The sequence below is a fragment of the Carassius auratus genome, unplaced genomic scaffold, assembly GCF_003368295.1.
Source record: "Carassius auratus strain Wakin unplaced genomic scaffold, ASM336829v1 scaf_tig00021243, whole genome shotgun sequence".
Taxonomy (NCBI): domain Eukaryota; kingdom Metazoa; phylum Chordata; class Actinopteri; order Cypriniformes; family Cyprinidae; genus Carassius; species Carassius auratus.
In genome coordinates, this window is record NW_020525093.1 from 119,785 (window position 1) to 132,043 (window position 12,259).

General features: G+C 39.7%; 1 protein-coding gene across 1 annotated transcript; it reads right to left on the minus strand.

Annotated features, from left to right (window-relative positions):
* LOC113076779 (myosin heavy chain, fast skeletal muscle-like) lies at window positions 1-11,896 on the minus strand. The gene is made up of 39 exons (XM_026249477.1): window positions 11,684-11,896; window positions 11,416-11,559; window positions 11,185-11,341; window positions 10,365-10,392; window positions 10,148-10,262; window positions 9,933-10,025; window positions 9,770-9,833; window positions 9,573-9,671; window positions 9,386-9,489; window positions 9,094-9,232; window positions 8,893-9,011; window positions 8,541-8,690; window positions 8,283-8,453; window positions 7,901-8,207; window positions 7,683-7,756; window positions 7,515-7,602; window positions 7,318-7,435; window positions 7,060-7,183; window positions 6,145-6,281; window positions 5,799-6,054; window positions 5,471-5,713; window positions 5,202-5,378; window positions 4,981-5,126; window positions 4,805-4,895; window positions 4,311-4,700; window positions 4,109-4,235; window positions 3,885-4,003; window positions 3,585-3,781; window positions 3,310-3,493; window positions 3,066-3,231; window positions 2,852-2,976; window positions 2,440-2,748; window positions 2,123-2,326; window positions 1,915-2,040; window positions 1,605-1,775; window positions 1,417-1,521; window positions 1,235-1,330; window positions 981-1,112; window positions 1-105 (listed from the first exon to the last, which is right to left on the minus strand). Exons 1-39 carry the CDS (start codon window positions 11,882-11,884, stop codon window positions 88-90), a joined length of 5,814 nt encoding a protein of 1,937 aa, XP_026105262.1. The 5' UTR covers window positions 11,885-11,896; the 3' UTR covers window positions 1-87.
* Between the last annotated feature and the right edge of the window lie 363 nt (window positions 11,897-12,259).

Below are 12,259 nucleotides of genomic sequence, written 5' to 3' on the forward strand. Positions count from 1 at the left end.
TAGAAACTGTACTCATTTTTATTGAATAAACATGAAAATCCAGCACAAGTCATATTATATGCTTGCTTTTAGGACAGTGTCTTCTCTTCATTCTTCATCTTTACCCTTGAAAATGCACAAAATAATACAATTAGTTAGGTAAATGAATCATTATGTTTACAATTGTATACAATTGTATACAAATATACAATATGTATACAATTTTATCATAGGTAGAACACAATTTTATAGAAAAAAAATGTCAACAAAATTATTTCAATAAAATTTAATTTATGCGATTTCAAACCTTTAATCCATGAGAAAAAATAAACCCACGGCAACAGTTTAAAAGTACAACCCTGCATCAAACACAAGCAGCAGGATTGAGATTCCAGCGATCACGGCTGGAAAGTAATGAGAGATGACTGACAGACCATGCTGGAGGATTTTGCTGTTCAACATACCCTTAACTCATTGACAAATATCTTGTGATGCATATAGAGATCACAAAATAGAAAGTGTAAATTAAACACTAATTTAAAAACGGTTTCAGAGTTCAATATTTGATACAATATTAGAAGGTTTGCAGGTGCAGGTGGCAGTAGACACACACATCAATTGAATACCACACCAATTTTGTCATTGGCTATTATGTAGAATGGGGCCAGGGGGTGGTCAACCTTTTGATTGGGTGGGCAAGGCCCACCGCCCCTCTGTGGATCCAGGCCTGGTAACCAGGCCGACAGTGATATCACTTAAGCATGGCTTTCAACGTAAACAACTGGAGGATGGAGAAATGCCTGGACTTTGGCATCAGTCCACCCATTACTTTTTTTCTATATTCGTGGAGTAAGTACATGCAACCTTAATGGTAAAAAATGGCTATAACTAAAATTATTTCCAGTTACTGCATTGTGTACTGATTTCCGCTGAAAGCTACAGGAACTACTGTATGAAAACCTTCCTTCAGCGCAAAAGTCCCAAATCATACTGTTTGTTACCTTCCCAGCGTCGCGGCTCTTGGCTCTCAGCTTGTTGACCTGGGACTCAGCGATGTCAGCGCGCTCCTGAGCCTCCTCCAGTTCATGCTGCACCTTCCTGTACCTGGACAGGTGAGTGTTGGCCTGCTCCTCCTGTAAGGATGACACCAGATATCCAACCCCTTTCAGAGCATTGCACTCCTGGCACTGAATGTATTGTCTATTGAATATAGAATATCAAAACCACACACTTAAGACATGTGACATAGACTTACAGCTTCTTCAGCCTGGCGCTTGTAGGCCTTCACTTTCAGCTGCAGCTTGTCTACCAGATCCTGGAGTCGGATCACGTTCTTCTTGTCTTCCTCAGTCTTTGGGTAAAAGTATTGTTGATGGTCTTAGTTTACCTATGTAAATTATAATGAAATGTAAGTTTCTAAATCCTGTGTAATTTTACCTGGTAGGTGAGTTCCTTCACTCTCCTTTCATATTTGCGCACTCCTTTCACAGCATCTGCACCACGTCTCTGTTCAGCTTCAACTTCAGCCTCCAACTCACGCACCTTCAGTAGAGAGAGATTGATGTCACCTGTCAAATCTCTACCATAGCCAGTTCATCTAAGACTGTGTTCAGCTTGTAATTTACCCTGGACTCCAGTTTCTGGAGCTGTTTCTTTCCACCCTTCATGGCCAGACTCTCAGCTTCATCCAGACGGTGCTGCAGGTCTTTGACAGTCACCTCCAGGTTCTTCTTCATCCTCTCCAGGTGAGCACTGGTGTCCTGCTCCTTCTTCAGCTCCTCAGCCATCATGGCAGCCTGAAATAAAAAACAATTCTAAAGAACTAGCCAATATAGACAGAAATGCCATCCATGAAATTTCCCATGGCATCACATGTAGCTAAATCGTTAAAAAACTTTTTAATTTAAAACAGAGCAACAGAATGTAAGCGCTCACATCAGTGATGGCCTTCTTGGCTTTCTCTTCTGCATTTCTGGCCTCCTGGACTGTATCATCCACCTCACCTTGAACCTGGACCAGATCGGCCTCAAGCTTCTTCTTGGTGTTAATAAGACTTGTATTCTGTGGGATTTCAGCAGGTAGTTTAGTGTACATTTAACTAATGATGTGTTATCATGTAACCCTGAGTATAGTTTTTCTGTACTTGTGAATGCAGCAGTCCCACACGCTCACTGGCATCCACCAGCTCCTGTTCTGCCACTTTGCGGCCTCTCTCTGTTTGCTCCAGTGCAGCTCTCAGCTCCTCAATCTCTGCTTGCATCAGGTTATTCCTGCGCTCCACCATGGCCACCTGCTCCTTCATGTCCTCCTGTCCTCTGACAGCTTCATCAAGGTGCAGTTGGGCATCCTGTGGAAATTTTCTTTCTTTGTTACATGTTATGATTCATTTAATTAATGTATCATGTTCATATGATCATACATTTGATGTGTTTTGTAGTTTTACATTTTACAGAAATATACCTTGAGTTGTCCTTGGACATTCCTGAGCTGTTTCTGGGCCTCAGCAGCCTGGCGGTTGGCATGACTCAGCTGGACCTCCATCTCATTCAGATCTCCCTCCATCTTCTTTTTGACTCTAAGGGCATCATTTCTGCTCCTGATCTCAGAGTCCAGAGTGCTCTGCATGGAATCAATCACTCTTTGGCTGTTCCTCTTGATCTGTTCCATCTCCTCATCCTTCTCAGCAAGCTTCCTGTCAATCTCACTCTTCACCTGGTTCAGCTCCAGCTGTACACGAAGTATCTTGGACTCTTCATGCTCCAGGGTGCCCTGATGGATAGTAGTATTAATAAGAGTCGTATCAAGCTCACAGGAAAATTATATAATGCTCTATTAATAAATTAATTGACTTGACAGTTTTAAGTAACAGTACTTCAGCTTCTTCAAGTGCAGTCTGGATCTCTGATTTCTCAGACTCCACTGTCTTCTTGGCTTTCTCTAACTCATGAATGCTCTTTCCAGTCTCTCCAAGCTGCTCAGTGAGGTCAGAAATCTCCTCTAAAGGGTTTTAAAAAGTGGAATTGTAAAACTTTCTATTTTAATGCATTTTATTATTATTATTTTTGAAGATTTTTTTTTTTATTTACGTTGTAGATTCTTGTTCTCCCTCTTCAGGGTCTCGAGGTGGTCAAGAGCTTCCTCATAGGAGTTCTTCATTTTGAAAAGCTCAGTGCTGAGGGAACGAGCTTCTTTCTGAGCTCCTTCAAGTTCAGCCTGACTTTCCTCATACTTCTGCTTCCACTCTGCTAGGACCTGAAGAAAAAGACATTGTAATTTAGCCAAGTCCATGACTCAAGATTTAGATTTAAAGATTATCCACATCCGTTTCACCTTGTCAAAGTTTCTTTGTTTCTTGTCAAGGTTGGCAGCCAATGCATTTGCCCTCTCAACATCAATCATGAGGTCCTCTACTTCACCCTGCAGTCTCTGTTTGGTCTTTTCCAAAGAGGCACACTTGGAGTTCACTGCTTCAATGGATTCTTCAGCATCCTGCAGACGCTGTGCCAGCTTTTTCCTGAAGAAGGTGGTATAAAATTATAATATCTTACTAACATTTGAGATATTAAATGTAGTGTGCTGGAGACATTGTTGCTTAATGTATTTACTTGGATTCCTCAAGCTCCTCGGTCCGCTGGATGGCATCAGTCTCATATTTGGTTCTCCATTGGGCCACCTCACTGTTGGCCTTAGACATTCCCCTCTGGAGTTCAGCTTTGGCCTCTTGCTCCTCCTCATACTGCTCTCTGAGCAAGTCGCAGTCATGACGGGCTGACTGAACCGCATGGGCCAGAGCATTCTTGGCCTTAAATTCAGATAAACAGTAAAAAAAAAATATTTTCATTCCTGTTGTATACATCTATATTATTAACTCTATATAGTACTTGATAAGGAAATTCTTAACACACCTTAACTTCTTCCTCAATATGTCTTTTGAGTTCCTCAATTTGCTGTGTATAAGCCTGTTTTCCTCTAGTTAGCTGTGAAACAAGTGCTTCTTTCTCTTCCAGTTGGCGGCTAAATTCACCTAGGAATCATGTTAGAAATATTACTAAGAAATTTTATAAAAGAGAAACTTATTAATACATTTTTAAGGTTTTGACGTGTACCTCATTTGCCATGCCCTACCTACCATTTTCAGTCTGAAGTCTTGCACGTTGTGCATTCATGTCATTCAGCTGACGAACATTTTCATCATTCTTGGTCTTTATTTCACTCAGCTGGTCTTCCAGGGTACGGCACATCTTCTCTAAATTAGCCTTAACAAGTGCGGGATTATAAAAAAGATGTTTGTAAAGATGCTTTTATATTTAATGATACTCTAATGACATTACCTTTGCTTTAGCCACAGCCTCCATGTTGCTTGTCAGGTCATCAATCTCCATCTTGTATTCACTCTTCTCCTTCTCCAGCTTCTGCTTGACCCGCTGAAGGTTGTCGATCTGTTCTCCGAGTTCAGCTACACTGTCTGCCTGCTTCTTTCGGAGAGCTGCAGCTGTAGCTTCATGCTGCAAGGTGGACTCCTCCAGATCACGACGCAACTTCTGGAATTCCGCTTCACGCTTCTTGTTCATCTCAATCTGGGCAGCAGTAGCACCACCAGCTTCCTCAAGCCTCTCGCTGATCTCTTCAAGTTCCCTGGAGAGATCAGCTCTCTGCTTCTCCACTTTAGCACGAGCAGCTCGCTCTGCCTCTATTTCCTCTTCCAGCTCCTCTATTCTAGCCTAATTGAGAAAAAAACAAAGATAAATCACCTTTGGGATATTTGCAATGTGGGTTTGCCATCAACTTCACAGTTTCATATAGAAAAGATTATGGTCAGCTTTACCTGAAGCTCTTTGATCTTCTTCTGAAGCTGAGCTCCCAAAGACTGTTCATCCTCAATCTTGCTGAGAAGTTGACTTATCTCAAAGTCCTTCCTGTTTTGAAAGTAGTGTTTTGTAAAATGTGCAAAGTACTTTTTTTGTCAAATGTGTAATCGTGGGAAGGTTGGCATCCACTCACTTTTTGATCTTCTCATCTGATTGCTGTTTGTCATTCTCCAGGTCCATTATGGACTCCTGGGCCAGTTTCAGATCACCCTCAAGCTTCCTCTTGGCTCTCTCAAGGTCCATACGGAGCTTCTTCTCTTGCTCCAATGAGCCCTCAAGCTATTGTGATATAAACCATAGCATTAAATCTGGTATATAACAACAGTGGTTTCATTGTCATGCCAAACATCTTACATCGTCTACTTGCTGCTCAAGCTTTGTCTTAGCTTTAGTCAGAGTGTTGACTTTGTCTTCCTCTGCCTGAAGGTCATCAAGAGTCTGCTGGTGTGCCTCTTGGAGGGCTTTCTTCTCTTTGGTCAGCTTCGCGATGCTCTCATCCTGAGAGGCCATCTCCTCTGTCAGGTTTTTCACCTAGATGGAAGCATTGTTTATTGCTTTTGGTTTCATTCTCAGGAGCCTGAATCACAATCAGCAGTTTCATGTAAAAATAAATAAATACTGACTTTATTTTCTGTAGCATGTTTCTCCTTCTCCACTTTTGCCAAGGTGAGCTCCAGGTCATCGATGTCTTTCTTCAGCTCGGAGCATTCATCCTCCAGTTTCCTCTTCTTGGCAGTCAGTTCAGCATTGATTTCTTCCTCATCCTCCAGTCTCTCATTTGTTTCTTTGAGTTTGGCCTCGAGCTGGATCTTGCTTTTGATGAGACCTTCACATCTCTCCTCAGCATCAGAGAGGTTTTCAGATTCCTGTTCATTGACATGGATGTAGTTAAAGGTTTATGCTCATAGCTATAGGATCCATATTAGGATCAGTAAGAGCTGAAATACTCACAGATGTCACTTGCAGTTGAAGGTCATTTTTCTCCTGAAGAAGTGACACCATTTTCTCCTCAAGCTCCTTCTTTTTAGCTAATGCCTTTGTTAAATCTTCTTTCATTTTCTCAAAGTTCTCCTTCATTGCTGCCATTTCTTTCTCAGTCTCTGCACTCTTCAGAAGAGGCTTGATCTTGAAGTAGAGCTTCATCCATGGCCAATGTTTGACATTCATGAATGAGCGGATGTTGTATTGGATGGAATAAATTGCTTCTCTGTGTAAAATTTAATTAGTAAATCACTTATTATCACTATGTGATAGTAGACAGTTGTGATCCAAACAGTTTTTTTTTGTTAGTTCATACCTTCTCTCCATCATTTTTACAAACTCCTTCCTCATGACGTATCCACGGCACAAAGCCTGAGTCATGGTAACCAGTGTTGCTAGTTTCTCATCTCTCATCTCCTCAAGAGTACCCAAAAGACCAGCTTTGAAGAACACCTACAAGAACATTTATAAGATATTAATGGTATAGTTTTGAAGGCAAGTAGTCCACTTCAACTTCAGTATGTCCTGGGGTAAACTACATGTCCTCTTTTAACTAGTGAGTTTTATTTTCTGTCAAATGTAGTGAAGAGAAATCTTAATTTTACACCATGCAATAACATCCCAGAGAATTCCATATTGTAAAATTAGCTTAAATTGTTTTGGGAGGATCATTTTCTTTCTTCAACATGAACATATTTACTGTGAAATAAGTTTTAATGGAATTAAAACTGAACCTCTATTTAACACTTTTGGGATGAACTGGAATTAGGATCGCTAGCCAGATGCCATTTATACACCAATGCAACCTCACTTAAGTTTGAATGGCAGCAAATCCTTGAAGGCCTCCCTTCATCCAGAGTTGCATAGAATTGTTTAAAGTCCCATTGTATGGTGTAATTAAGAGGTCCTTTTTCACTGAACTTCTGGAATAATTGAGCCTGCAAAAGTTGTTTAAGACCCAAAAATGAATATTTTGTAATTTATTCATGCTATTCTTTTTGGACCCTACTTTCTTTGATTAGAGTAAAATCAACTTAACCCTTCTTAGAATGTCACCTAAATATTCAAATAAGTTAGTTGTTGTTCCATTGTAGTAGAAAAACCCATCAAGTTTGGAATGGCATAACAGCAAAGTATGACAAAGATTGTATTTTTTGGTTAACTGTTTCTTTAATTACAAGAGAGTAACCACATATTTTTTGTCATATGGTGTATTTACTGAGTAGCTCACCTTGGTGTGTCCAAACTTGTATTGGGTGTGGTCAACATCAATAGAGCCCAAGAGTTTCTCTGAAGCTTTTTTGTTGTCAATGAACTGTCCCTCAGGGATGACGCTAGCGTTTAATACTTTGTACCTAGAGGAAATTTAGAAAACAGTTATATTTTGGTAAAGCCACAAAAGTGATGAAAACATGAATTTTAAATGTGGTTAAGATTAGGTGGTGTACTATCTCTAAATAATAGGTTGAAACAGGTGTAGTGTCTTTACCTCTGCTTGAAGTCACCATATAGAATTCTGCTGGGGAAACCCTTCCTGCAGATTCTGATACCCTCCAGCACACCATTACACCTGAGCTGGTGGATAACTAGGAAGTTCTCCATCAGTCCTGCAATGCAAATATTGATAAGGTTCCAGAGATATTTTCAAAACTGTGATGCATTTGATTATTTGGGGATCAAATTTACCTGGAGTCTTAGACTCATTAGGAATCAAGCAGCGCACAAAGTGAGGGTGAGTGCTCCTCAGGTTAGTCATCAGCTTACCCAAGTTCTCCTATGGTAACATTTCTCATTAGTCTAGTTTTTCATATAGAAGAAGTTAAAAACCTTTATTAAAAGATAGAATCCATTTACCCTAAAAAGTGCAGAGACAGTCTGGAAGGAACCACCCTTCTTCTTGCCTCCTTTCTTTCCACCGCCGCCCTCAGCTGTTTTATGCCAAAGAAAGATGTTATCCCAGAACCAACTCCTAATTTGCTGGTTATTAGTAGTAAGGTGGTACGGTAGTTGTGTAGTTTAAATTTTAATTAAAACTTAAAATCAAAGAATTCAGGAAATGCAGATGTTCATACCTTCAGCACCTGCATGTGCAGCATACAGGAAGGCCAGCACTTTGACTGATGATTTTTGGTAAAGTTGCACGACAGAGTCGTTCAGTGGATCCTTGTTCTTGTCCAGCCAGCCGACAATGTTGTAGTCCACAGTGCCGGCGTAGTGCACCAGAGAGAAGTGGGCCTCGGCCTTACCTTTGGCAGGCTTGGGCTTCTGAAAGGCTGCACATTTGCCCAGATGCTGGTCATGCAGCTTGTTTTTGAAGCTTGTGTCTGTTGCCTTGGGGAACATGCACTCCTCTTCAAGGATGGAGAAGATGCCCATTGGCTGTTGAAGAAATGTTCACACTCAAGTACAGTCACAATGTGAATAGTACATTTAATTTACAGAATATCCTCTTACCTTCTCAATGAGCTCAATGCAGGCAGCCAAGTCCATCCCAAAGTCAATAAACTCCCATTCAATACCTTCTTTCTTGTACTCCTCTTGCTCCAGAACAAACATGTGGTGATTGAAGAACTGTTGCAGTTTCTCATTTGTGAAGTTGATGCAAAGCTGCTCCAAGCTGTTGAACTGATAATCATACAGAAGCAAGTTCTTACTGCTGACTGTTATCTTTTATATTTTATTCTTACAGAGATATTAATGACTGATGCTCACATCAAAGATCTCAAATCCAGCAATGTCCAGCACACCAATGAAGAACTGTCTAGGCTGCTTTGTGTCCAGCATCTCATTGATACGGACGACCATCCACAAGAACATTTTCTCATAGACAGACTTGCAAAGAGCAGAGACTGCGTTGTTCACCTGAGAAATTCAAAGGTCAGTGAAATTGATATTAGACCACAGCCCTGAATGTCAGCGGAGATCAGGACAACTAGTTGAGCCCCAGAGACAGATCCCCCGTGAAAACCTTGTCTCCTAGATGACCACCGGAACAAGACCACAGGAACCAGATAAGTCCTCTGCACAATTTCTAGGTTCATCTACTGATAATGTAAGCAATCACCTGTGGTACTGTCTGGCCTTTGGTCACCATCTCATTTCCAACCTTCACTCTGGGGTAGCACAGAGCTTTCAGCATGTCAGCGGAGTTGAGCCCCATAAGGTAAGCGATTTTATCAGCCACTGAGGAAGAACAGTTTTATGCATCACTTTCACTAATGAAATAAATGTTTACATGCTAATTTGCGTGACTAATTAATTTTACCCTCAGTGCCATCAGGTTCAGCTTGCTCCTCTCTCTGCTTCTGTTTGAACTTCATGCTTCCATGATGCATCACAGCACCTGTCAGCTTGTAGATGCTCATTTTCTCATCAGCACTGAAGCCCAGAATATCAATGGCAGTCTGTTTTTACACCAAATTAATCACATTATTTATCACATAGTAAACTGAGAAGGTTATTTTATTGTGGCATGCAGTGGTCTTCCTTTATATTTCATGTATAATTGAAAAAGAGTACTGCTACTTCTAAAAATAAAAATGGAGTTGTCCACATACATCTGTAGCAATGAACTCCTCCACATCATTGATGCTCTTGACAGTGATTTCCCCCTGGCTGATCATTGGATAGTCGTAAGGGTTGGTGGTGATGAGCAAGGCCTCTATAAAGAGTTGATGTGCAGCATGTTAACAGTGCTCTCAAACTAGGAAATAACTGAAACACACAATCCTGTAGATTTCTCACCGAGCAGCTCTGGCTTGTGTCCAGTCATGAGCTGGTAGAAGATGTGATAACTCCTCTCAGCCGACAGCTGGAATGTCACTCTCGACTTTTCCAGCAGATCTATAAAAAGTGAGGAAAAAAGACACAGAGTTCAATTGATTAATCCACTTATTAGTCTCTGAATAAAAATATCTGGCTAAAAAACAGTGTTGACTCACAAGTTTCAATATCAGCTGAGGCCAGTTTTCCAGTGGTCCCAAAGTGAATCCTGATGAATTTCCCCTTAAGAGATTGAAATAATTTACAAAAGCTCAACTCTTTGGCAGTTTTGAAAGTGTGACTGATGTTACAATGCTGAAAGGATTCTTTAGTGTAACTTACAAAACGAGAAGAATTGTCATTCCTCACAGTCTTGGCATTACCATAAGCCTCCAGCAGAGGGTTGGCTGCAATGATTTGGTCCTCCAATGATCCCTAGATGTGTTTGTATTTAACAATTCATGTAATTGTAATTGATAGTGTAGTTACGCAGTGAAGTTGTTACTGATCATAGATAATAACGATCACCTCACTTTCAAGAATATGTATTTACTAACCTGCATTTTTCCAGAGACTGGTTCTGCCTTCTTCGGTCCAGACATTGCACCAACAGTTGCAAAGTACTGAATGACACGTTTTGTGTTCACAGTCTTTCCTGCACCAGATTCTCCACTGGAGATTGAAACAAGATCATTATTTAGTCAAAATCGTGAATGAATTTATGTATATAATTGAAAAGCTTTAGATTTTCCCATAAGAACAATATTTACTCACGTAATCAGGACAGACTGGTTCTCACGATCTGGAAATGAAACACACACACACACATATATAATTAATAATATATTATTAACCCTTCCAGCTTGTTTATATCTATTCAAATATATGTTGAAAGATAAAAAGAGACTTGACTTGGTGACAAAAGCTTCCAATGCAGAAGAAAGTACAAACCTGACAGTGCAGACATACATAGGAATTACACAGAAATACACTAAATACATTTTGACTAGAACAGAACCAGGAATTAAATCAAATTTGATAGTTCCAAACAGAATAAAACATTTGAAATCGCCCTTAACCGGTTAATAGCATTTCTTTATCATTCTATTTCATATTTGAAATTTTCTGCCAAGCAATCAGGAATTCAGATATGCAAATGTGATGCTGTAAATTCATCATAGGTAACTGCAAAAAATAATTAGTAAATTAATTTGTTTTTGGACTGACGTTGTTTTGTAGCTTATAAATCTAATAATTGTGTTTATTATAGATAGCCTATGTATATACATAGCCTATATATGTATGTATATACATAACATATATATATGTATGGTGTTTACAATGTTTGTAAACCTTTTGCTTTTCCAGCATTTTAGCACAACATTTCTGAATGTAGCTAAATGAATCACTAAATGTACTTTGTGCATTCATTTGTAAGCCTCATGTACAGTTTTCTAAATAGTTGGTAAGTAAGGATAAAAATAACCCTTATGGGATGATTATTCTTCAATTAATTATTGTTTAAAGTGTTTCCACATTGTGTCAAAGTTTATCTTGAGTCTTGTATATAGACACACTTCCAGAGTCCACTTACCAGTGAGCATGAACTGGTAGGCGTTGTCAGAGATGGAGAAGATGTGAGGTGGGGCTTCAATCCTCTTTTTGCCTCTGTATCCATTCACAACAACTGCGTCATACACTGGGAGCCACTTGTAGGGATTGACAGTGACGCAAAACAAGCCAGAGTAGGTCTAAAACAGAGATAATTAGTTTTACGATGCTTCCATTCCATCCTAGGAATAAAACACAATTTACTTAGACTTACATAAATCATCCATGCTGCGTAACGCTCTTTGAGGTTATACAGCACAGCAGGCTCATTGAGGTGGGTCATCATGGCCATGTCCTCAATTTTGTCAAACTTGGGAGGATTCATGGGGTGGATATCATCTTCTTTAACTGTGACAGTCTGTAATGAACATTTATTTGTAATCAAGAAGGATAAGACTTTGTTGTACACATATCTGTACAATATTTTACTGGAGACTAAAGCACAGTAACATATAAAGTAATTTTCTATCCATGATACTTACTTTACCACTGTGAGTTTTGACAGTAGCTTTGCCACCCTCTCTGCTAACAAGGGTACCCTTCAGGTACATCTCATCTGCATCTACCACAAAGAATGCCGTTTTGGCATCAAAGGGAGTGTTCTGAGCCTCAATTCTCTCTTTTTCTGGCTTCCGGAGGTAAATGGCCGCCGGGCCGAAACACTCCATTTCACCATCTCCCATGATTGTACTTTACTGTGAAAACATGTTAAGAGGTATACATTTTTTCTGAAAAACAGTGTGTTCCAGTATGAATTATTCTTTTGTATTAACATAATACTTTAATGAGTGATGCAGTATATCATTACATGTGTATCCAAGGTGTTCACCTTTTTCTTTCCAAGGCCAGAAAGGTTTCTGGTAGGTTCTGTTAAATACATCGACTAGATTATTTAAACAAATTTATTTTCTGGTAATATATAATCTCATGTATTCCCATTTTATTTTAACAAAAGCAAACATCCCTATAAATGTCAACCAAAAGTAACAATAAATTAATAATTTTGGCACGGTAGAATCTTGACTCACCTTCCCAGTGGTTGGCTGTCCTTGAGGTCT